Below are 25,193 nucleotides of genomic sequence, written 5' to 3' on the forward strand. Positions count from 1 at the left end.
TCTCAGAGATCTCTACCCTCTCCCCCAAACCACAAAGATGGCCATAAAGATGGAGATGATTGAAAAAGTCACCACTGTGAACTTGTGTCAGGGCCCTGAGGGCACTAATAGGCCTTAATAGCTCTGAGCAGCCTGACCTGGGGGCTCTGCCTTGCCCCTTCCCCATGGGCCCAGGAGACACATGAAAGCTCAGGACAGTGCCTGGGTTGTAAGCAGCCCTGTGTCCTGCTCTCATAACTTATTGACTGGACTTCCTAGACTCCTCCTGGTCTTATTACCTTCTCTGGTGGTGTGATCCCTTGTCTGTTGACAGAAACTGGCTCTATCACTACCCTTGCCTTGCCCCAATACTGTGGGACTGCACCCTGCTCACTGCTATGGTCACCCTTAGCTCTTGGCTCATCTTCCTTCACGGTGCAGTCTTGTGTTATCTGCTCCCTCACAGCTTGCAACAGAAATCACAGGTCCTGCTGTAACATTAGAGCAGAGTATGTGGGTGTTGAGGAGTAGTAGAGGTCAGTTTACTGGGATCGGAATAGGTCCATGTCATACCTGAACCATGTTGGTCTAGAAACTGTTGTACTGAGTACATTTCCCCTCCATGGCTGTTCTGGAAGAAGTGGATCAGAGCTTTCTGCAGACTGAAAATGTCAGGCAGGTGTTGGACATGCTGGATGTTTTGGAGCTGGAAGGGAAAATTCAGCATGACTTTGCTATCCTTGCACTTATCTGAGGAACCAGGATTGTGTCTGGCATTGTGTGGTATTCAGGAGAAGGGCACTGTACTGGGAAATACAGGGAAATGAGTCAACTTGGTGCCCCACTGACACCAACAATGGTGAATCCACATGGTGCCTGTCTCTGCTTTGAAGGAGGAGGAATGTTTCTACAGCAAACCTTAGACATGAGCTCCAGAAGAACAGGGTAGGGGTTTCCTTCACCCTCTCTGTGTTCTTGCTGAAGGAGATGCATCAGAGTCTGGATGGATGTCTTCTGTTCAAATCTCCACATGTAGGACAGGCCAATCAGTCCAAGGTTTGGCTGGTCTTTGAAAGGAGTCATCTGGCCATAAGCTATTTGTAGGAGCAGGTTGGAGCCCTGAGGATCTCTCATCCTCTGCTGCTTGACAGAAGTAAGGCTCTGGTCCAAGGCCTGCAGAATTTGAAGGGTTGTTAGGAGCTGCCTTTTGTTACAAAAAGGTTTGGGAGGACTTACAAGTCTTCTCATGAGGGAAGACAATGGTGGCTCTGAAGAAAGGGAAGAGACAGTAAATGCTTCCTGTTGAAGAATGAAGCTGGGACAAGAACAAAATTGCCCAAGAAGAAGTCAACAGGGAATTTTCTTGCCCTCCAAGGCATAGAGCCATTTTTTGTAATGGGGATTTCCATCAGCATAGAAAAAGTATCTTAAAAAAGAGGTGATAAACCTGTTTATTGTATGTGGGAATGTCCCAGTTCATGGGATGTGTCTGGGTATTCACCAGAGCCCATGTGGGCTCTGCACCTCATCCCTAGCAAAGTGGTAGTTTGTATGTGGGATACCTGGAAACACAGTGACCAGTCCCTTGCATACCTGGAAGAATGGCTGAGTCAGGGTTTTAAAGCAGGTTTCCCACTGTCTTCGGTCTTCTTGCCTAAGCAAAATATTCAAGGCCGTGTTTTGTCCTGTAGGAAATGCAAAGCAAATTAAGGACCCTCACCCAGTAGACACTGGAGTCTGTGCAGAACAGCTGCACTCATGGGATGAGAATCACCACTTCCAGTGGCTGTGTGAAAACCAACGTGATGTAAGCCTGCTCGTACCCTCCCTATGCATGGAATGTACCTTTACCTGTTGTACAGTTGTTCAAGTGCTGGAGAAACAGATGGACAGTCACTGTGGCATCCTCTGTGTTTCTGCTAAGTGCCTCTGCCAGGCATTCAATATCTTTTTCAAGGTGATCCCAGAAGAATTTTGCCACATCCTTTGGCTTCTCTGCCATCAGACTCAGAATTGCCTGGAAGACAGGGTGGCTTCTTAATTTAGCTCTGAAGAAAGCTTACTCCCAGGGTAGGCCAGAAGTTATTCATCTTGTGGAAGCTGCAGGCTTTAAACAGGAGGTAAGGGAGAGAAAAGCAGTAGGAGCTGTCTCACCTGTTTATCTGTATAGATTCCCAGCAGCATGGATGAATGCAGCAGAGCTCTTGCAAGACAGACAGAGGCAGGCGACAGGTCTCTCTCCAATTCAATTGTCCGTATTGAAGGGCTCCCAAGGATGTATCCTTTTCCTGATTTATCCTCTGTGCTGTGATAAGGAATGTAATTCAATTTACAGTCTCAATGACTGGGCTCCTCTCATATAAGTTAAGATTGACAGAGGCTTGGCCATCACTGGGACAGAACAAATGTGAACTTGGGGTGAGATGAAACTTTTGGAAGGGGTGAACTGCTGCTGAAGAAATGCCCTTTCCAGCTGTTTCATGCCACTTATGCTTTCTTTCATTTCTGTTCCCCCCAGTAGGTATGCCCAAGATTTCCTGCTATGATTGCACCCTGGGTCACAAAGACCCTGCTTTACTCAGCTACAGTGTTTCTCCTGTGCCTGGAGAATGGAAAGAGGGTCAAGTGGCCACAGCCCTGTTCATCAATCTTCGTCTGTAGGTGAGGGAGCATCAACTTACATTTCCTTCTTCACAAAACCTCTCTCAGGTTTGTGATTAATTCCTCCAACTTTGGCACCACATGCGCATTGTTTGACTTCCCCAGGACGCCCACACTGTAGGTAAAGAAATAACAGCAGTGTAAGATGTAGGGCAGAAAACCTAACAGCATACAGAAGACCTTCAGCATCACAAAAAGCCAAAAGACACTTACATTGGTGACGATCCAGTATGTGCCACACTGACAACCTGTGTATGAAAGGGAATTAGATTAATCAGTCAATCATCTCCCAATTACAAAATCTTCCATGATACAAGCACAGCCAGATTTCACTAGGAGAGCAACAGCCCAGAATTTTTTCAAGTAAGACCTTCTTCCCATCTGTTGGGATCTGGTCTCACAGAGTTTGCCATAAATGGACCTGGGGTTGCTGCAGCCAAAAGGAGATCGGTAAAGTACTCAACAGAAGCACAGAGGTAGCCTTAAAGAAATCCACCCTTCCCTCCATCCACCTGTTCCCCCTTTCCCTCCATCCTCTGGCCAGTCTGTCTCAGGGCACATTTATAGCAAGTTCCCTGTGTCTGCCATCCATATAGGAGCAGCTGAGCTGGACTGAGGTAAAATTTCCCCAGCACTTACTCCAAGGTGTATCATATTGACCAATTTTCCAGTTCTTCTGGTCAAAAAGCAGGTCTCCAGGCATGGTGGGAAGGTAGGACCCCTTAGAAAGGAAACACAGGTGTAAAGAAGGGTTTGAGGAACTATGTAACCATTTTCCTAGATTGCTTCTCATCTACTGGAGAAATAACAGTTCTTGAGATAAACACATTAGGTGCAAATGGGTACATGAAAGCTTGACTGAGACATAGACCAAGGGACACAGCATTACGTCAAGTGGGAATGCATTGGGGATGGCTGGGCTTACAAGAACAGCAATGCCCAAGTTAGCATCTTCATCACTTCTTTGGTATCTGCCTACCAAACTGAAGATTCAGAGGGAAGGAGCGGGATCTGGACGCTGCCATTGTCTTCACAGCCAAGAGATGGGCAATGCACGTCTCAATTGCTTTCTGCACTTCTCAAATAACAGGAACAATTTATGCATCATAGATGCAAGGGAGGGCCTAGTCTAGTAAAAAGTTTACCTGACAGCTGGCATATTTGTGGTCAGAGTGAAGAAGTTTGGGTTAGGATTTGAGTCATATAAGCTCAGTCAACAACTAATACTTGGCAGGCCCTCAGGCTCCCTTAGACTTACTGGAAAGAGATGGGCATCTTCAGCAGGCTGCATCCTCCACTTTCAATGCAGATAGTGATGGACAGTCTCAGTTTGCTCTCAGTGGACTGTCCGGAAGGAAGCAGAAGAACTAGAAGGCTCCATATGGTGTTTGCAACAACCCAGAAAGCTGCAAACTGACCCAAACCAAATCTGGCTGTAAGCTGACAGAGCTGGTTGTGCAAAAGCAGGTCCCACCCCGACAGTATTGTCATGAAGAGAAGTATCTGTATCCCTACATCTTAACTTACCTTCACCACATGAGGCTTAAAGCAGATATTTCTGAAAAGTTGAGCGAGAGGACTTTGGGATAGGGCCAGAGTAAGTGCAGTGTGAAACACCACCTCCATCAAGACCTTGTTTTTGTGTCTGCACAGAGCATCCACGACCTTTTTCATCTTGTTTTCCAGAGGCTCTTCGGGGAGCAACACTGTTTGGAGGATGTTTTCCATTTGTCTTATGACAGGCTAGGAAAGAAATTGAACAAACCAGATGGAATCTAAGGAGACCCATAAGACACCTCTTGATGAGGGGCTCACTGGTAGGCTTCAAAAGTGGTGGTTTATATAAATGTGATAATCCTTTTTGCCTCCAACTCAGGGGGAAATTCTTATAGCTTTCTAGAAACAACCCATAGAAATCTTCTGTAGGAGATACAATGGATACTCACAATCAGTCTCTGGGCTTCCTTGGGATCTTTGTTCTTTATTAGATTTTCTGCTCTGTCCAGCACCGAAAACATCAGTGTTATATTTGAGCAGGCACCCATATGCTGTGAAACACAGACGGAAGTTATATTATGGTAATGAAGATACCACCAGCATCTAGAAGGCAATCTCAAGCCCACTGGAGCATTCAGGTAGACCCCTCACAAATGATCATGCTATTTTTGTGTTGTGAATATTACAAACTGGTTTTGCATCTTTTAAAATCTGTATATTTATCATGGGGGCAAGCTTGGGGTGCTGTAGAGATATGGGCTCTGAAATCTGTTCTGCCTGAATTTTACTGTGCAATGGTTTCATTTCTGAAATCTTCCAAATACAAAAATAGGTCCCTCCAGGGGAACAGTCACATGCTAAGCAGGTATAGGGATGAAATGTTCTCTAGAGGAGTTTATGTCTCTCCCCAGACTGGAAGAAAGCCCCCAAGAAGAAATATTTTGTTACTTAATTTGGGTGTTTCCTATCCCATTGGCTCTAATAAGGCACACAGGCTACAATACAAGATGTATTTCAACAGGCAGGGCTCCAGTTAGCCAGCTGTACACCCTCAGAGCTGGCTGCAAAGAAAAGCCTGGGTGCATCTGTGTGCTTTAGTGGCACAACTTCAGTGACCTGTAGATGGGCTTTTAGAAGATGCTCACCTGTGAATTTTCAACCCCTCTGGGTAAAATCCATTTTTCTGCCTGAAGAATCTTCTGCATTGGGATGAACCCATAGTTGTTATAGAGATTTCTAATAAGGAATATTTGAGGCCATGGTGTCTGTGCATTTGCCACCAGCTTCTTCATTGCATTCACCAGGTCTTGCTCCTCTTGCTTGTTCCCACCAGGAGACAGTATGTTTGGATCTGCAGCTACCAGAGAGATTTCTTATTAGACTCACTCCCATGCAGTCGTGTATCATAGGTCCTTTTTGCAAACACACCACCTGCTTAGGTTTCAATAACACTTTTTCCCCAAGAGTAGAAATATGGCCTGCAACCATAGTATCCTGGGCTTCTTAATACTTACAGCGTGCAGGGAAGTTGAATACTAGGCAGTGAATAATGGGACTGAATGGCCCACTGTTTTCCCATTTTTGGTCCTTACAGGATCTTGGTTGGGTAATTGTCTCTAGCATCTATCTTAAATCAGAGAGGAAAGCTCTCAAAGGTTGTCCAGAAGGTAGAGAGCAATCTCATGGCTCTGTCCTAGGTAGCTGAGAGAAGTGGGAATTATCTGGCCTATTTTACATCTTGGCCTTATAAAGGATCTCCTGGATCTCCGTTGATTATATGGGTTGAGGTAAGATTGTCTTGGTCTTGTCACTCAGACTTTACTTGGACACTCTTCAAAGCTGACAAAGATGTAAGAAAGTGACTCAACAGAGTCTAAAATGCAATACATCCGCTTCTCAACCAGGAGACTCACACGTGTTCAGTGTGAACTTCATTGACTCTGCCTGTAATTCTCAACAGACTAATAGGAGAACAGAGTGCCAGCACATGCACCTACCTGTATACACTTAAATTATTATACACTGCTGCACACCACTCCTTAAGTCTGGTGAACTATTTATTCAGGGGAAATGCCAATATTCAGGTAAGATTCTTTCAACTCTGAACAAAACCTGGATATTTCAATACTGAGAAAATAATCCAGAAAAATGAAAATGGTTTCAGAGGAAATCAACAAGTTCTAGGTAATATATACATTTTGGGTGCAACATACACATCTTTGGATGCAACATATTTATATACAAAGTTTAGCTACTTTAAACCCGTTCAGTTTCAATCTTGCCAAAAAATAGTTTTATAATGTCAGAATAAGAGGGTTAAAAATTATGTAGCTTTAAAGGAAATAAATTAGCCCTTCTGATCCTGAATCACCTCTTGAAAATTCATCTGTTAAACCCCCTAAATTTAGACAAAACTTCATCTTTTTTTTTCTTCTCTTTTTTTTTTTTCCTTCAGAAACCTCCTATAATAGTGAATGTTTGCCTTGTTCTAAACCTGCTTATGAGGAAACACAACTCTCATGCTCTCTGCAGCTAGCAGAATGACTCACCACAGAGGACCTGTCTGCCAAGCACAGTGGCCACGTGGCTGATGGAGAACCGGAGACGGGCTATGAACTGGAGGGTGTCAATTTTTGAGGCCTTGGGCAAGCAGAAAGCAGAAAGGTCTGCAGTAGAGAGGCAGCTTTCAGCAAGCTGGTTGACATCATCTTGCGAAGGATACATAAAATCCTGTTCAACAGAAAGAGAGAGGGAACGTTAAGAGTCCAAAGCTGCCATAGATTCTGGATAGTCCCTTCTTCATTCCTAAGCCTTTTCACCAGATGTAGAGCTCATTTCTGCTGTGATGTTGTACCCTGTGAATTTCAAGTCCCCAGCAATGACCTGCTTTGCAGGTATACTGTTTTTCACCACCTTTGAGGGTAGCCACAGCTCTGCTTCTCTGGCAGGACAGGACTGCCTCCTTTCTTGATTCACTTGGTCGAGAATCACATGTTGAACAGATGTGCTTGTGCATATCTGTGGTGTACCGGTTCAAAGTGGACCAGAGACCAGGGACAGTTCTGCTCAGAGTATCAGCTGTGCTCAAGGGAGGTTCAAGGGAGCTTACAAATCAGGCCATGGGCACCCCTGGACTCCAGGAGCTCCAGCTCCAAAATTCAGACTGTACATTGGACCTTATTAACTCAGGCCTGGATTCTTCCAGACTATGCTTAGGCATATAAGCAAGGCAGGTCAGCAGCCTGTTCCAGACACCCTCAGGAGCCAGTGGGGGGAGAGATGAAGAGTGTGATCTACAAAGGGCAGGACAGGAAATGAATGTTAGTTTGAGTGTGAATTCCAGGAACACCTCAAGATGTTTGCACCTACCTCCAGACAATGCACCACCATGAAGTAGAAATGGTTCCAGTTGCTTCTGTTGATGGTTATCTTTTCCTCCATCTCAGAAAGGTATGTTTCCAGGTGAACCTTTATGTTGTTGAACCTATGGCAAAAAAAGACAGGATGTGAGCATCCACGTAGCCCGTGTGGGTCAGTGATCAGGCTAGGAGCTAGCTCATTCTAACCCATGTCGCAGGAGCAGTTTCAAGAGGGAGGACTTGATTGTTGGACTGGTGTCCATGCACTCTTCAAAGGGTGACAGCTCACTTTTTGACTTGCACACTAAAAATGAAGGATGACATTCATTATTTTTTTTCAGTACTAGATCAGGTCAGGGTCCCAGTGAAATTAGGCTCTTACCCCTTTTTACTGCCTGGTGCTCAGGGCTGGATGGCTTGCAGGCCACAAATTGGATCAGTCGAGTGATGACTTCTGGGGATGGTGTGCCTCTGTCTCCCAAGACACAGGTGGTAACAAACTCCACAAAGAAGGAGTTACATTTCCTCCTGAATTTGTTGTGACATGCAACAGCTTCCCTGTAAGGAGGAATAAAATCAAGATCTACCACAGGGAGGAATAAAATCAAGATCTACCATCAAAATCCAACAAAGCAAAGAAACAGCTTCTGTTTTCTGCTTCTCTGAATGCAACCAGGAGACCAGGTACACCTAGACTGTGGGGAATAAATAAGCTTTTTAAATAGAGAGGGGAGTTAACAGCCAGAAAACCCACTATAGCATTTTTTTCTTGAATGCCAAGGACAAACTTTCTTCTTCCCTGTACTCTCCCTCTCTCCTATCTCCACTCAAGATAGCTAGAGGACAAAGACAAATGGACTCTCATGTAGGATCTATGCCTGGATAGACTGCCTGTTGAGATGGAGGTAGAAGTGCTGGAACTGACCCCAGATCACTTCACATGAATCCTTTCACCACCAAGAGTTTGCTACACATGGTAAATACTGACATTTACATGGAGATCACGTGTTAACACCACTTGTGTAGCCTCTGCTCTGGTAACTATTCCAGTATTTTATACAAAGTGATAGAGACTGAAACAACAAAACCAGTTTACTAGTTACAGGATACCTTGTGGCCGCTGTAGCTGTGGGTGTGTAGTCCTCTGGGAAGTTAGCCTTGCAGATCTTACACTGCTTGCTTCTCCACTCACAGATGCACTGTGAGCAGAAAATGTGGCCACAGGGCAGCTCTGCTGGGTCAGTGATCTCCAGTAGACAGCTCTTGCAGTCCTTCACACCCTTCCTGAAAGATGCCACCAAAGAAAGACACAACTCAGGACTGATTTTACACTGGTGCCAGACCTGAGGGTGGGCATGGGATTCTTATGCCCAACTTTTGCTGTGGGCATCAAAACTGGATGGTCATTTTTAACTAGCCTTACTGGTGAGCAGAGAATAAGGGCAACACCTGCTAGTTTAATAAGGGGGTGGCTCCACCAAGGACCATCCCATCTAAGAGATGTGGCCCATCATGCTAAGCATGGCTGGGTGAGGGGGGTGGGTGTTATTCACAGCCTCACTGGGCCTGTGAATACCTACATCAATTACACTGCATTCAATTCCAGGTTGTCTCTGTCACCAGCCAGGCACAACACTGCATAGGAAAGACTTTGCTCCATGGCCTTCTGAGGTTGGGCATTAGGAGTCTCCAGGAGGAGACTTTGGCCTGAGGAGATTCATCCCCTTTGACTAGTGACAATCTTGCCCCACCCCTTAGAAAAATGGTTTTGATGTAAAATGTCCCCAGAACAGCTTTTTTTTTTTGGCTTGGACTTACACAAGGTACACAGTGTCAGCATTTTGGTTGCATATCTTGAGTACTTCTGTCACCAACTCAAAAGTTTCTGCTGGCTCAAAATTTTGTGTTTCAGTCAGGCACTGTAGGAAAGAAAGAGTGGTGAAAGCTCAATGGAAATATCTTCTTGGCATATGAAAGAGGAACCATATGGGATGTCAGCACCACAAAATTACATAATAAAACACCAGAATCAAACAGACCCACCACGTATCTTTCCTCATGTAATGCCAGGAATAATTGGCCTGAAATATGTCTTAAGCTTTCAAGGAAACCTTCCTTTAAATAAAAATCTGATTTTGTGGGGCTTTCATGATGAGTCTGAAATCTCAGTGGTTTTTTTGCACTGGATGGTGTTTCCACCCTCTTCCCATTTCTATGCCCTCCCTCAAGCTGGCATCAGAGTAATCCCTGGAAGATAAGGCTCCTTCCAAACTCTGCTGGTCTCCAAGGCTATAAATTGTCCAGGCAAGCACTACATGAGCACATACATTCCAGGTGAAGATGAACTGCTTCACAAGAAGTCTCAGAAGCTTCTCATCTATTTGTGTCTCATTGTGCAGCAGGTGGTCAAAGAACATGTAGACAATGTTGGTGCAGGTCCACTGGTGTCTGGAAAGGACACACACATGGATGTTGAACAAAGCTTCAAGACTTGCCAGAGAAAGCCACAGCTGACCTACTCTACTGTTGGCAATGGTGCAATTTTAAATGGGAGGCTGGCCTACAGACCTCTGAGGTCCCTTCCAATCAAGATTTCTGTGACAGGTCCCAGGTACTGTGAGATGATCTGAGGACACAAGAACTCCTGGGCTAGCTTTGGAGGACTAGACTAAGCAAGGAGAGAAAAATATGGCATGGTCTTGTCTACGTCACTTGTTGGAGTGTCCCCAGACCAAACTGAGTTATTGAATCTTTACTGGGTTTTGTCTATGTAGATACCTACTCTATTACAGCAAGCACCCTGGGCATGATCAAGCATACAGTCAGACGTTCAGGGAAACAGGTCTTATTGTAAAGGAATGATGGGTGCATGACCATGACCAAAATGCAGAGTTCTTAACACAACTTTTTGGGGAGATTTTGTGAATGTTTTTGTGATAATCAGACAACAGAACAAGCAAAGGATTAGGAAGGAGACAACAGTTTCAGAGATCAAGGTTCTCAAACTAATTACTATGGCTTCCCAAGGAAAGGATGGATTAATTTCACAGTGTAGACATCTAGCTCATGGAAGAGGTGAGATACGGCCCCATATATTTGTCTGAAGTCTTTGAACTCATTGAAACATCGGATTAGGAGCTTCAGGGAAAAAGGGTAGGCAATGAGCAATCCTTCTCCACAGACTGTATTTTTAAGCTTCAAGCAATGTAGTTTTCAAATCTTTTGGTGAGAGCTGGCAGAATCTTTTGGAAAACAGATGCCAACAATTTGAAGGAAAAAATTTTGGCTTGTCTGAAAGAGGACCTGTTACTTGAAAGACGAAGATAAGGCTGTTGACAAGGGTCAGACTTACAACACACTCCTCAGGAGTTCCCTTTTCTTCTGGCAAAGATGAATCTGGTAATTGTCCATACTGATCCACTCCATCCAGGGCTTAATGGACTTGACCCTTCTAAGCCATTCTGTACAGGCCTCAAATGACAGAAGATTATCTGTGGGCTGCACCTTCTTCAGGAGAATGTTCAAGGTGTCAAGAGTGACAAACTGAAACTGTATTTGAAAAGAGAGAAGAAAAAAATAGCCTTTATAGCTGACCTAGCCCCATTGCACCCTGTTGAATAAAAAAGCTTTGGAGTCTGTGATGGGGAATTCTCTGAAAACCTTAGCTTGGTGCTCATGGCAACAAATACCATAGTAGAAATTTATTAGGTAGGGAAGTGAGAACAGTACAGAAACCATAATTGTACCATAGTGTAACTCTATGTTGCACTTGTGTCTTGAATACTCTTTGAATACATGAACCAGACCACTGGTTTCCTTCCACAGGGAAACTTTCAGCTCTAAGCTTCTAAACTTGTTGCCTTCAGTCCCCTTGACGTTCAGGAAGGAGAAATAGGTATTTCCAAAGAACAGTTCTTCCATTTCACAGAGAGATGTTTAAGATTGTTGAATGAATTGTTCTTTGGAAAGACTTAGATATTTAGGTGTGATCCAGTTGCTCGATTGTAGGTCTCTGCTGTCAGCTGAAATGGCTTTGGATGTCTGAGACATCTGTACAGAGCCAGCAGATAGGGCATAGGACCTACAAGAGACTCATGCCCTACTGCAGCAGGAGCTGGAGGCCAAACAGGATCTGAAATGTCAGTAGATGCCTACTTGTAGGCAACTGAACTGCACCTCTCCCTTCAGTAGTGAGTCACTCTCCACTGTCTCTGTAGCTCATGTTTTCACTAGCAATCACAGGAGATCAGACAACCATTGCAAATGCAGACACATCCCTGTAGACATGTAACCTATAGTGTCTGAATCCAGACTTGGACCCCACCCCAGAAGTTAAGTACTATGACCATCATCTATAAGGTCTGAGCGTCTAAGAAGACATCAATGTCATACGCAGAACACAAGCCAAAGGTTGTGTAATATTTTTCTACATAGTGCAGATTAAATTATAGAAGTTTTGAAGACCAAAAAGTATAAATGTAATTTAAAAAATGGGTAGAGGAGGATGAAGGACAGGTCCTTTGGTAGGGAATGAGCTGGATATGATCACTAGCTCAGAAACTCCCTAAGACTTACTGGAAGCTGGAAAATACTTCCAAGGAAATATCCCCTGAAGACTTGACTCTTTTCTTACACACTTTCACTGAGTATTTGCTAGTGACCAGTTAGAAACAGGCTGTGCCACTTTGCTCTGTGAAACACCAGCTGTTCCCTTTTGCTCACCGTTTCTGGTGGGTCCTTCTCGTACATTTTTTGCAGCTCGCTTATTACAGTCTCATCACTTTTTACCAAGTCAACAAAGAGTTGATACTCCTCTCGTAGGTAGAAATATTCTATATGAAGCCAAATGGGGGAAAAACTTATCTCCTGCCCCACAGAAGAGCAGAGCTGTTTCGCATTGACTAGGAGAGCTTTTGACAGAATCTGTGGATAAAATAAAAGGTGTTATTTCTGTTCCAAACAAACAGCAGGGGACTGAGGATGACATTCAGCATTGCTGAAGCAGTCCACTCAAGTTTCTACATCAAAAAAACTTTTCTTAAGGTGGAATTAAGACTGAGCACCAACAGCTCTTGGGAAGTGTGCAGAACATGAGAAGCTATTTTTTCCCCCTGTTCTTAGAACGATAGATATCTGTAGCCCTGTGACTCAAGCCAGTGTCATTTAAACCCTGTACTCCACCAAACCCCATTTACCTCATAGACAGAAAGATCTTGCCCAGGAAAAGTCATCCTTAGAAAGTCATTTGTGTAACACTGCATCATGTCTGAATTACTGCCATCTGGCATCAACACATCCTTGATCAGCGTTTGGAACAACTTGGCTGGTTCCTTCATAGGCACTTTTGGATGACCTAGAGGAAAGGACAGAGATGTCAGGTACCCAGAAAATAGAAGTTGACAGGAAAACAGGAGTGCACAACAGATGTTCTGAGTCATTATGGTTGTGTGGGGAACAGAACTGCTGTGGTTGCTCCTACCACAGCTTTGGCTATTGCAGGAAACTTTGGAGATCAGCCTCCCTGGGTTAAAGAACAATACCTGCTTGAAAAGTCTGATGTTACCTTTCATATTATAGACTCTCTCCCACAGCTCCTCCAGGTAGGCCTTCAAAACCCAACTGAATGGGAACTGGCAAAACACAGATGTGTTGGGGTCTTCAGTCATTGACAACACAGAAATCTTAGCATCTTGTTTCCTTAAAAAGCACAGAATGAAGCAATCACATAATATGCTGCTCTCTGTGTACTGAACTGAAGCATCACAGAGAAATTTCTGACTGCCACTAGTACATGTTCTGCTTAAAAGGTTAAAAAGAAGAGAAAGATATTTTGTAAAAAACTCAGCAGCAGTGAAAACAAGGCAGGAGGAGAAAAAGTTCCTGTCACCTGGAGCTGAAAGCTAAAAAAGGCTGCAGCAGGGGAAAGGCAACTGAGACGGACAACATTTGTCTTGTCTCTGACCACAGTTGCTGTTCAGAGTAAGTTGACTGATCAATTAAAATGTGACAGTTGGACACTAAATGCATTTTATGCTGGGGAGGGGATTCATTGGCTCTGACCTTAGGGAACACAAATTCAAGTTTCTAAACTCTGGACCTATTGTTTCTGACTTTACCATGTGTTAATCACTATTCCAAGGAACTGGAGTTCCTTGCTAATGTTCCTGGGTTGCTGAAGGTTTAAGAGTACTGGAAAGTTCTGATTCCAGTGTCACAACACAAAGGACTTATCATGGATAAGTTATGAGTTACGTGAGCTTATTGTAACTTCAGACTTTTTGTTTGACCATTTCTTTCTGTAGAGGGTTGTGTTATGAAAGCAGGTTTTTATTCTCCTAATGTACATACTGTATTTTTCCACCAAGTGTCTTACTTGCTGGTATATTTAATTCTCAAGAAGGATTCTTCTTTAAACATCTGAAGCCACAGTTCTGAGAATGGAGACAGTGGAGAGAGATGATCCAGGTTGTTGTTTGCATCCACCACTGCGAGAATTTGAGCAAATAAATTGGCCACGATGTCTTCTAAATGCATCCAGAGTGCATGCCTAGAAGTGATAACATGGCCTGTCAAGTGTCTTCCTTGTACCTGACCAATTTTCTATTCATCAGACACTCACATCTATTTCTGTATACCAGATAGCAATATCCCTTCTGGTTGTCATATCTGAGCCCCATTAAGTATCGTGCTTCACACACCACAGCTTTTTTAACACTCTCAGAAACAGACCTGTCAGAAATTTGGAAAGGGCTGCACAGATAAAAGTACCTGAATGAAGTGTCTTCAAGGATGAACTCACTGGAGACAGCTCTGCGGAAAACCCAGTCCCTTGGTTCAAGGCTTATTTTCTCACGTTCTTGTAGGAGATGGCAAATTCTCCTTTTCAGCACAGTCATAAAATGACTATAAACTAATAATTAAAAAAAGTTTATGAAAACATTTGAATGAAAAGGGTTCCCATGCAAAGTTTTCAGTCAAAGTAAAGCTAGTCATAGAAAGTGACCTCCGTGAAAGTTCTTGGTTTTCCTCCACAATAAAATCCAGGGTCTTTATATTCTAGTCTCTTCCCTTTCCTCTTTATTTCTAATGAGTTGATTTTGGAGGCAACTTTTAGTAAAGACATCCCATTTTTGACAGAAGAAAGAAAATCCACTTCTCTGTCTCAGTCTGTTAAAAATAATTAGGCTCTTTGGTGTATAAGTACTCTGATATTCATATTGATATAGAGAAATGTTTAGTATTGTATGTCATGAGAATAGTCACAGTGCTGCAGAAGGCTTAACATCCCATTCTTATCTGTATGACACTGGTATCAATATAAAATAAAATTGATGGGATTGTTTCTATTTTAGTACTGATATAACGACAAGCAAAATTAATCCTGCGTTGTGCTGAGGCATGAAGGTGTCACTATGCAATCACAAGAAAACACCTTTTCCTGAGGAACATTTTCTTATAGTCAAAATTTAGTACAGATTAAATTCTGGTTTTGCCATGTGACCACAAGGACTTTCCAGACGCACCACATCTTTTAAGTGGCAACATGATCTCTTTTCTTTTTCAGTCATTAACAAACATCCTAGGCACCTGACAGGAACCTATTGTTCAAAGAAGAGCAAGTCATGCACCATAGTGACAAAGTCTTTCCATATGCAGGAAAGAATAATTTCCAAATGCACCTACAAAGATTTTGGTGCTTGGTTTCTGATGAAACCAGACCTTTTCCATTCTGCTGAAGCTACAGGTTTCTATCAAGACACCACATCACCTGCACAAATAATTTGTATCAATTCTATGTAGAAATCAGTTGGGTGGCTTTGGACTCCAAAATAGTCATGGTGGTATAAAGTGACCTCTGCCTCAGTTTGTTCTGCCAAGGTCTCCATCAAAGGTCATGTGAAGAGCTGGATATTTCAGTACAGATTCTGAGAACACACAACATGGGGTGCATGGAGAGAAGAAGAGGCCCTGAGAAAACCTAGTCCTCTTTCCTTTGGGACCTCCCCCCATGCTGGCCTAGACCGGCACCAGGATAGTTCATTAAACCACTCATCTTGTTCCCCCTGTACCATGGTTTGCAATGTGCAAGATGCAGCAATGTGTAAATGAAAAAGCCCAGCCCTCTGGGCCTTGGTTTGTACTTACATGTGGTTCTACTATGATCCTGGAAAAGCAAGTTGTGAATGATCATGATTCTCTCAGTGGCACGCCGACTGTTGTCTGCCTTGTCCTCCAGCTGGATCACAGCTTTCTGGATGCTCTGTTTGATCATAGAGTCCATGCTGAGGAGCTGTGAATGGAAAAGACTGGAGGTCAGTGGATTGCCTAACACTCCATTGCATTTGCTCTGTCAATTCCTACTTAACTTGACACAATGGACTCGCAGGTGTGTGTCTACTTCACCATGCCATCCCTAGTAAATCAATCCCAACATTGCAGAGAAGTGCTAAAAACCCTGGCAAGGGATGGAGAAATGGGGAAAGGGATTTCATGCTTTGTCAAAGTTCACAAAAGGCTTAAATGTTCCTACTCTGACCTTGTGCTGGTCTGTCATAGGGTGGGGACAACTTCACCCTCACTGTGTGACTCACAAAGACCTGCAACTACTTTTTCCTGTGGTAAATGTACTATCTGAACCAGGGACCAGCATAACTGGATCCCTAAATGCCTATGAAATCTATTGTTTCCTAAACCAGTCCCTGTGTAGTGTCAGGCAGCTGAAATAAGAAAAAAAAAAAAATAAAAAAAAAAATCATACATTTCCTTCTGGAAGAAGACTAGACTTGGCTGGATCTTCAAGAGCAGCAGATTCCTCTGGAGAACCTGTAATCACAATCAGTCATAAGACTCCTTTGTAAAAAATGTAGAAACCTGAAAGATAGATACCTCTATCCAAAGGAAGCATCTGGAGTCTCTCAACAATCAACAAAGGGTTGCAAAGCTGTCAATCTCAGAAATTTCAGCCTGGGCTTTTTCCCCTCTGGGGAGAATTGCCCAATAACCAGATCTCAGTTTTGGTTGGCACCCCATAGGAAATGTGGGTGTGTCAGGACAAGAAATGGAGTTCCTCCCCAACTACTCCTGCCTCCCCTTGTCCATACATCCTGAAAACAATGGAAAGGATGTATTGAGTTGGCTTTGAACTCACCAGATCATGAATATTTAGTGGTTTTATTTGGGCAAGGTGGGCAGAAAGACTTGCTGGGAATCAGAGTGTGTCTACTGTATGCTGAATGCCACAGCAGCACAGCCAATTTGCTATTGTAACTGAAAGACTAGCTTAGGTACCCTGCTACCCTACAGTCACAGCTTTCAGACCAGGAGGAAAAAAATGCAATGCTGTGAGGACTTCGGAAACAGCAAGTAAAGGAAGTCCTGCTGAGACCCAGAGCCAGTGCCTTCATGGACCACTTGATCTAGCTGTACTTAAAGCTGTAGGAGGAGCAAATGGGACAGAGGAAGGGAGGGAGCTGTGCAGGTAGTGGGTGAAAAGCAAGTGGCTGGTTACCTGTTGGGAGATGCTCCTGGAAAGTGGTCATGAAAATCTCAGCAATAGTCATTTTGGCGAGATGGCCTAGATTGGCTGTAAAGTTTTCTGGGGGCATCATATCATCCAAGTGGATCGACATCCATTCACCTGGCAAGGCAGTAAGCATGACAGAAATAGTAATACCGGACATAACTGCTGTGAGCAGTTGACCTGCTCTCCTTGGTGCACCACACCCATCCAGAAAAATCAATAAACTTTGGCTGCCCTGACCTACCAGCAGCCTGGATAATAAGATATTGGGAGATGGAAGATTTACCACCTCCTGTTTCTTTTTGCTCTGAGGGAGGACATGCTTCTCTTATCATTCTGTTCCCCCCCTCTCCATCTTCCCAGTGCTAATGGGCACAAATGCCCTAACTGTCATTCTTATCCATTAACTAGGGAAGAGAATGATGCTATAACCCAAAAGGTGTTTGACCACCTTCAACCTAAAGAAGTTTTTTCTTATGTTTGAATGGAATTTCTTGTATTTCAGTTTGTGCCCATTGCCTCTTGTCCTGTCATGGGACACCACTGAAGCATCTGGCTCATTCTTCTCTATGCCCTCCCATCATGCATGTATACACAGTGATAAGATCCCACAAGCCTTCTCTTCTCCAGGCTGAACCGTCTCAGCTCTCTCAGCCTCTCCTCATAAGAAAGATGCTCGTCCCTTAATCATCTTTGTGGCCCTTCACTAGGGTTGCTCCAGTATGTCCATGTCTCTTTTATATTGGGAAGCACAGAAATGGACACAGGAGACCAGGTGTGGCCTCACCAGTGCTGAGTAGAGGGGAAGGATCACCTTCCTTGGCCTGCTGGCAGTGCTCTGCCTAATAAAGGCTATGTTGGCCGCTTTTGCCACAAGGATGCATTGCTAGCTCATGTTAAACTTGATGTCCAACAGGACCACCAGGTACTTCTCTGCAAAGCTGCTTTCCAGCTGGTCAGTGACCAGCCTGTACTGGTCTTTCAACAGATGCAGGACTTTGCACTTCTCTCTGTTGAACTTCATGAGGTTCCTGTCAGCCCATTTGTCCAGCCTGTCCAGGTCCCTTTGGTTGGCAGTGTAACCCTCCAGTGTATCAATCATTCCTCCCAGTTTTGTATCATCAGCAAACTTCCTGAAGGTACACCCTGTCCTATCATCCGGGTCATTAATGAATATGTTAAATGGTACTGACCCCAGTATCGATCCTTGAGGCAACACCACTAATGACTGGCCACCAGCTGGATTTCGTGCTGTTGAGCAAAACCTCCTAAGTGCAGCAGCTTAGCTACTTGTCAGTCCAATTCACTGTCCATTTATCTAGTCCATACTTCCTTAGTTTGTCAGTGAGGATGTTATGGGAGACAGTGTCAAAAGCCTTACTAAAGTCAAGATAAACACCATGCACCATTCTCTCCTCATCCACCAAGCCAGTCATCTCATCATAAAGGTTATCAGGTTGGTCAGACTTGATTTCCCATTCATGAATCCATGTTGACTTGCTGCTTTTCATGTGTTTGGAAAAGGTTTCCAGGATTATTTCCTGCATCATCTTTCCAGGGATCAGTGTGAGGCTATCTGGTCTGTAGTTCTCTGGATCCTTCTTCTCGGCTTTGCATAACCTCTCCTTTCCCTCCCACTCTCACCCTCATCCAAAATAGCAATTTCAGCCTTACCACCGTCAAATGCCATGTAGCCGCAGCCTCCCAGAACTCGCGGGACTTGAGTGGCCAGCACAACATGTGATGAGCCTGTGCCTGTTGATTTCCTTCTCTCATCTATGATACAGTACCTAGAATCAGGACAGGGAGTCTAAAAAGTCCATTCTCTTTGTCAGTTGGGCAGAGAGTCTCCCAAAGCCACCCTCTGCCTTTCCAGGGCTCAGGTAGAGCTTTTGGAAAGACTAACAGCTTGAGGTGTGCCTGTGTTGCAGCGGTGGAAAGGGAAGAGAGAAGGTCAGCTCAGCCAAGCCCTGGGTGGGCCAAGAGCTGGTTTGGTGCTGGCTACTTCAAGACTCATGCCCACATAGCTCCCCTACACCCTCTCCAAACAATGACCAAGTCACACGCCTCAGCAAACTCTTTCATGACAAATTTCCCTCCCTGCTGAATACTGAATCTTTAATCTGAATTTGTTTTGTTGTATGTATAGGTCTCTGCTCAATCATATGTTCCTTCTGGCAATCACGGGAATAATATTAGCAATATCTGCCACAAACATACAGACACATTACACAACAAAAGCCACAACGTAGACCAATCCAGGACTTGCGGGGAAACAGGCCAAAACCCAGCACAGCTTTCCTAGAAGTAGGACCAGAAAAGTTCAAGTCCGTCTCTAGAAAAGCACAAATCCACCCAGAAGAAAGCATTTCAGGAGACAACATGCACATTAGCTGAGATGGTGAAGAGAGGATATGAACAGGAAATGCAGGAGAGTGAGGAAAGGGGTAAGAGGGACTATATTGAGAGAGGATGTGTCTGGCTGGGGGAGGATGTCACTAATTTACTTCAAGGGCTTGAGACCAACCTCATATAATGCTACTCAGACGATACGCATAACCTCATATAATGTCAATGACTTCAGCCCTCACTTGTACCAAGAAGGGCTTAAGTCTCCTGAAGGTCCTGTGTCCTATCAGCCAGCCCTAAGAGGTGTCTTGGATCCCTAGGATGTCTTAAATGGCACGAGATGTCAGTTTAGGTGCTTTGGTTTGATGACTAAAGGGAAAAATTCATCTGGTGTTAGGCCCTGTTTGGAGTACCTTGTGCTGTAAGTCAGTCATGCTAGGGGAAGGTGGTTTTAATGTGGGAAGGATGTATAAAGCATGCTCCCAGAATGAAGAAGATGCTCTTTTAGACAAAGGAAAGCTGAGATGTTGGGGATGTTTTATCTTAATATCTTAACAAACAGAGGCTTGGAAATTTAAGCTACAGAACATAGTCATGAGCCCACCCGCACAGATATACACATAAAGATATATGAGAACATCTCCAATGACTCCACTGAACAGGTCACTAAAACCAATGCTGTATCCCATGGCTATTTGGCTGCTGCATCCTTCCTTACCTTTGCACCTGACTAAAGAAATACAGAAGGAAAGAAGAAAGAAAGAAGGTTGTTTACTTGGCACAAGCTAGAAGCCTTTTGCTGCTCTGTGGCTCATCAAAGTGAAACTGGATGAGGAGCAATTTCTCTTCTGATGATTGTGCAAAAAAATTCCTGCAGAGAATGAAATGGTCTGTTATTGTTCTATTTGTAAAACCACCTCTGTTCTCCAGTCTCCCTACTCCCCCCTTGCCCTCTTTCCCCAAAACCCTAGTCTGTAAAATTAACAAATGTGAGAAGGAAATCTCTCCTCACCTGAGTTCCTGGCGGAAAGTGTATTCGGTGTCAAATTGGCTTAGAAAGAGGCAGTGGATTTTATTTTGAAGGTTAAGTGTCTTCTTTATCTCTTCTAAATCTCTCTCATTTAGAAGTCTTGCATGTGTAGAAACCTGCAGTGAAAGGGGAATAAATTCCAGGGAAATATCGTAATTGTTGTATTACCATTCCTAATGGGTGCGAAAACTGAAGTGATCCCCTTATGGACTTTTTAAAGTGCTTCCTAAAGGCAAGACACAGAAATGTGCCCTGCTTACAGGGAAGAAGTGTAGGAGCAGAGTTAACAACCAGAAGAACCCTGATTCCTAGTGCTACAAGTGACTTAAACTTGAGATGCATCCTTAGCAATGACTCAGATGCTGTGAGACAGTGACTCCAAAGGAATCCTGCTGGGAAATGTACATGAGCACTGCAAACCTTGAGGGCTGGAAGAGCCTTTCCATGCAATGTTATGGACCTAGCACAATGGTCCCCACATATGACTCTACTGGACAGACTCTCTCTCAAGGCTGTGGGCTCCCAGTACTGTAGATGCTGTTTGGGGATTCAGCCGATACCCTTTTAGGTATCTGTATGCAACACAGGTTCCTGAGCTCCTGTGACGGTCAGTGGAGAACTGATCAGGATGCTTTCTTTGGCATGGACAACTCCTGATAATAGATGTCAGGGGCAGTGAGCATGACCCAGGACCTACAGAATTGCCTGAACCACCTAAAGTCCTGCTGGATGCTTGGTGAGATCCCCACAGCATCACCAGTGGTGCTTGTCACTTGTCTGCAGGCAATGAATGATGCACTGGCTATCTTAGCCTTGAACCTCCAGAGCCTTCAGAGTTAGGAGCTGGCACCCACTGCCTGTCTGTTAGCAGATACACCACATTCAGGTCAAGAGGAGAAGCGGAGCCCACCCGGAGTGCAGAGGACCATAAGGCAGAAGCCAGGCACATGTGTGATACAACTGATGGGGCAGGAGCCAAAGAGGACAGGTAGAAGCCCATCACTGTTAAACAGTGGAAATTATCCAGTGGCTTAATGGCGGTTGTGTTGCAACCTCCCTCACTGGGAAAACAAAGACCACTCTCACTGCTTTACAGTGAAGCACACGTACCTGCAGACAGAGCCCAGCAGTCCTCTCTTTCCTTGGCTGCCAGTTAACTGTCTCTCTCAAAATGCTGACAAGGCTGTTGTGCTTCTGCTTGTGGAAGTACAAGTCTTGGATCTGCTCAGCATCATCCACAAGGGAGTATTTAAGGCGCAGGATGGAGTCAGGGGTTGCACCCTGAACAAGTTTCCTTTTGGCAATAGAGAACACTGGCTCTTCATAGGGCTCAAAGTCTCCCCAGGACCTACTCTGAGTGCTTTGCAAAGCAACAGCTGCAGATGTGTCATTGCTGAAACCGATGAAGACATCCTGTTCCTTGGTGTTCAGCTTGGTGGACCAAACATTGGAGAACTTGCTGTCAGTGAAGACAAACATCCTGGCCCAGGTCTGCAGGTCCTGCTTCAGCTGTTGCTGCTGCCGGTTCAGAATGGTGTTCATGTCCAAGCAGTGCTTCTCCAGGCGGTTCAGCAGTGGGGTGGGGAACTGGGTGTAGACTACGTTCTTCTCCTCTATCACAATGAGTCTGAACTCGTCCTTCACACGGCTCTTCACTCTGTGAGTGCCAAGACCCAGGTCCACATAGTAATTTCCCCCCAGACTAACGAAGCACTGGTTGAGTGCATCGTAAAGGCTCTCATAAAGGTTGTGTATATTTAAAAGAACAACAGGCCTGCCTGTCTCCATGCAGATCTTCACTCTGCTGACAGACCGGCATACCTGGGAATAATCTTGGTCCTGTGGGAAACCAGAGCCAAATATGATTTCACAGTTCTCAGTATCTATAAGCTGTGTCATCTGGATGATGTGGAAAGCTGCGTGGTTGGTTGTCAGCAGCAGGACATATCGAGACATGAGTCCTGCTCGCTGTCTGCCCATATTTTCCTTCAGCAAACAAAGTGTGTGGCTGGTTTCCAAGTCAGGGGGAAGATACACCTCACTGATGCAGTTTTGGAAGAGCTCGACAGGATCAATATCACTGGAGCCTCCAAAGTTTCTCTGAATGGCCTTTATAATGATCTCCTCTTGAGAATTGCACTTCTTGTCTTGGGTGTAGAACAGTATCATTTTGATCAAGCTGTAGAAATCACGGAGCCCAAAGAACTCATTCTTTTGTGTTTTTAGCACCTTGCAGTAGAATTCTGCCAGCAAAGGGAGCAAACCCTCAATGCTTTCAAAGTGAGGCTGCGCAGCACAGATGCCCTTTGCAGTTTTAACTAGCTCTTCTTTGCTAGGGTCAGTCCGTAACACTAGAAGACCCCTGTTCATTTTGGCAGGGTCTAGGGCCCAGTTTGAAATGCCCACAAAGCCAACTTTTTTGTAAGATTCTGGGTTTTCATCATCAACACAACCATCTTCAAGAAGAGGGTGCAGCGTCTTCAGTGGCATCTCTGGTGAGTCTTCTGCAAGGCCAATCTCATCCAGGAGGACCACGGATGCAAACTCATCCAGATTCTTCCCCTTCTGGAACTGTGCACATTGTCGGAAAGTGGAGATGATCCCTTCTGGCTTTGAATGGGGACTGCACTGAAAAGACATCAGCTGGATCTCCTTGCATCTTTTGAACAACTGGTTTTGGGACAGCCTGCCCACCATGGCATCCACAGCAATGGTTTTAGACAGGGATTTTGAGCTTCCTGGCTTCCCAACCAGAAAGAGTGGAACTCGTAGGTCCATGCACATAACTAACATGAAGATGTTTTCCCTCAGAGCATCATTGCGGCCTGTTGCCTCAGGAATAGAGAGGTTATCAAGAAATACCTCTTGGCAAAGCTCAATCTCTTGCTGCAGCAGGGATGCAGGGACAGAAAAGCATTTCGCGACCTCCTCCAGGTAATCTTTGCGGCTCTCCAGAGATACATAATAGCAAGCTCCCACTGAAAGGACCAAGGCCCTTTGTGCATCATTTAAGATTGGCTTCTCTTCCTTTTTGTACTTCTTCTTATCAATCTGAGGAAACAGCAGGTCTCTTAGTTTATAAAACCAGAGTGCAATGCCCATGCAGCGCTCTATATCCCGAAGACTGGCAACTCTGCATTCATCCTTCTTCTTCCTGAGGAACTTCTGGGAGGCTGAAATGACACTGGTAAAGACATCCAAATTTCCAATGGCAATCTTGTTCTTCATGGTGGACTTTACAATCTCTCTGATGTACAGGCTCTGTGTCTTTTCATTCAGCTGTCCAAAATCCCAGACAAGAGGCAATAAGCTAGGTGGAAGGGGCTTGACCCGATACACCAGCTGCCGCAAAGGAATGTAGCCTAGTTTCTCCAGTGTGTCTTCACTCCGGACTCGGTACCCCAAGCCAGCTTTTTCAAGTTTCTCTACAGTTTCCTTGGTGTGCCTTTTGTAAGGGTTGCAAGCAGTTACTACTTTCAAACGGTCAGTGAGAATCTTCTCTCCATTTACACTGTGATCACACAGCACCTCTTTGATTGCAAAGATAGCTTCTGATGTGTTGGCTTCATCAAAAAAGAGTACGGTGTCCACTTTGTGCCTTTCTTCATTGGTGCGTGCCAGCTCAATTGCCTGCCTAACTTTCTTGTGTATGGTCTTGGAGGTAGTGCCACCATGCACACGTACCACCACCATGTTCTGAATGTCCCTGCCTGCCTTTTGCAGGCTGCACATGAACTGCACAAGCTTTGTCTTCCCACAACCTGTTTCACCCATGATGATTACAGGGATCCCACACTGGAACCGCAGGTGAATGGCAAGCATCTTCATGGTGTTGTCCAGTGTCAGCTGATATGATTCATCTGGATCTTGGGTGTAGCTCACACCAAAAACTCTGCAGAGGGCCTCCAGCTGCATTTTTCTGGGCAAGTCTTCAAAGTTCTTATTGAAAGGAACATGCTGGGCTTTCAAAGTGTGGTATAATTTATGTGTGATAACATTCCTTTCTAAAACAACTTGAGAATGGGCATCAATAGCATCCAAGTTCTTGCTGATGTGGAAACCCAAGAACTCCATGGAGTCATTGTCTGCATGGAAGACTATATAGGGGTGGGACTCTTGTTCCCATTTTCGTCTTAGCTGGTACTGTCTTATAATGCTGTTTTCCTCCTCATCATTTTCTGCACTTGGCACGCTTTCATCAGAGATGTCAAGAGAGGGCACGGCAAAGTCCTTGGACATGGTGATCATGAACTTTACCACAAATGTTTTAAACCCCTGGAAATCCTCTCCAGCTGCTGGGCTACAGAAAACTGATTTCTCACACTTGCTTAGCTGGAAGTTTAGGAAATGAGTGAAGTTGCTAAGCTCAGTCCAGGAAGGGTTGTGTCTCCCACAGAACTCCAGTAAGAGCTTCAGGCACTCTTCCTCTGTCCCTTCAGTCCTCTCAGGGATGAAAAGGAAACGGTCAAGGTCTTTCTTCCTCTTATATCTGCTGAGGTACTGGTAAGACCTCTGGAAAGCTTCACTCTTTAACTTGTCTCTGTCAAACTGCTCCTCTTTCATTTCAGAAAGACGCCCAGAGCTGGGGTGTTCCAGCAAGTCAAGTACACGCGTTGGTGATACACATTTCACAGCAGGAAAAAGATCCAGGAACTTTTCTTCTGTTTCACTGGACATCTAAAAGAGAGTCAATAAGGAGTGCACAGATTACAATGAGGACAGCTACCCAACCTTCTGCATTTGCCTACAGTTCAAGAGCTTTTTTTTTCTGCACACAAATAGGTCAGGAAGCTGGGAA

General features: G+C 44.6%; 1 protein-coding gene across 1 annotated transcript in view; it reads right to left on the minus strand.

Moving 5' to 3' along the window:
* Nucleotides 1-25,193, minus strand: part of LOC126048137 (E3 ubiquitin-protein ligase rnf213-alpha-like) — a 61,504-nt gene that overhangs the window by 7,940 nt on the left and 28,371 nt on the right. The window contains exons 30-60 of the mRNA XM_049822720.1: nucleotides 21,506-25,072; nucleotides 20,378-20,511; nucleotides 20,141-20,236; nucleotides 18,691-18,806; nucleotides 17,005-17,133; nucleotides 16,255-16,319; nucleotides 15,642-15,786; nucleotides 14,265-14,406; nucleotides 13,870-14,043; nucleotides 13,060-13,193; nucleotides 12,692-12,849; nucleotides 12,219-12,419; nucleotides 10,849-11,045; nucleotides 9,824-9,944; nucleotides 9,315-9,415; nucleotides 8,607-8,780; nucleotides 7,879-8,054; nucleotides 7,704-7,800; nucleotides 7,507-7,621; nucleotides 6,687-6,867; nucleotides 5,283-5,494; nucleotides 4,587-4,688; nucleotides 4,168-4,383; nucleotides 3,280-3,361; nucleotides 2,854-2,888; nucleotides 2,661-2,755; nucleotides 2,134-2,284; nucleotides 1,831-1,996; nucleotides 1,573-1,664; nucleotides 898-1,152; nucleotides 553-685 (exon numbers count right to left, since the gene is read on the minus strand). Of these exons, the coding sequence (XP_049678677.1) occupies nucleotides 553-685; nucleotides 898-1,152; nucleotides 1,573-1,664; nucleotides 1,831-1,996; nucleotides 2,134-2,284; nucleotides 2,661-2,755; nucleotides 2,854-2,888; nucleotides 3,280-3,361; nucleotides 4,168-4,383; nucleotides 4,587-4,688; nucleotides 5,283-5,494; nucleotides 6,687-6,867; nucleotides 7,507-7,621; nucleotides 7,704-7,800; nucleotides 7,879-8,054; nucleotides 8,607-8,780; nucleotides 9,315-9,415; nucleotides 9,824-9,944; nucleotides 10,849-11,045; nucleotides 12,219-12,419; nucleotides 12,692-12,849; nucleotides 13,060-13,193; nucleotides 13,870-14,043; nucleotides 14,265-14,406; nucleotides 15,642-15,786; nucleotides 16,255-16,319; nucleotides 17,005-17,133; nucleotides 18,691-18,806; nucleotides 20,141-20,236; nucleotides 20,378-20,511; nucleotides 21,506-25,072 (7,762 nt within the window). The remainder of the gene's footprint in view (nucleotides 1-552; nucleotides 686-897; nucleotides 1,153-1,572; nucleotides 1,665-1,830; nucleotides 1,997-2,133; nucleotides 2,285-2,660; nucleotides 2,756-2,853; nucleotides 2,889-3,279; nucleotides 3,362-4,167; nucleotides 4,384-4,586; nucleotides 4,689-5,282; nucleotides 5,495-6,686; nucleotides 6,868-7,506; nucleotides 7,622-7,703; nucleotides 7,801-7,878; nucleotides 8,055-8,606; nucleotides 8,781-9,314; nucleotides 9,416-9,823; nucleotides 9,945-10,848; nucleotides 11,046-12,218; nucleotides 12,420-12,691; nucleotides 12,850-13,059; nucleotides 13,194-13,869; nucleotides 14,044-14,264; nucleotides 14,407-15,641; nucleotides 15,787-16,254; nucleotides 16,320-17,004; nucleotides 17,134-18,690; nucleotides 18,807-20,140; nucleotides 20,237-20,377; nucleotides 20,512-21,505; nucleotides 25,073-25,193) is intronic.

This window comes from Accipiter gentilis, chromosome 19 (assembly GCF_929443795.1).
Source record: "Accipiter gentilis chromosome 19, bAccGen1.1, whole genome shotgun sequence".
NCBI classification, from domain to species: domain Eukaryota; kingdom Metazoa; phylum Chordata; class Aves; order Accipitriformes; family Accipitridae; genus Astur; species Astur gentilis.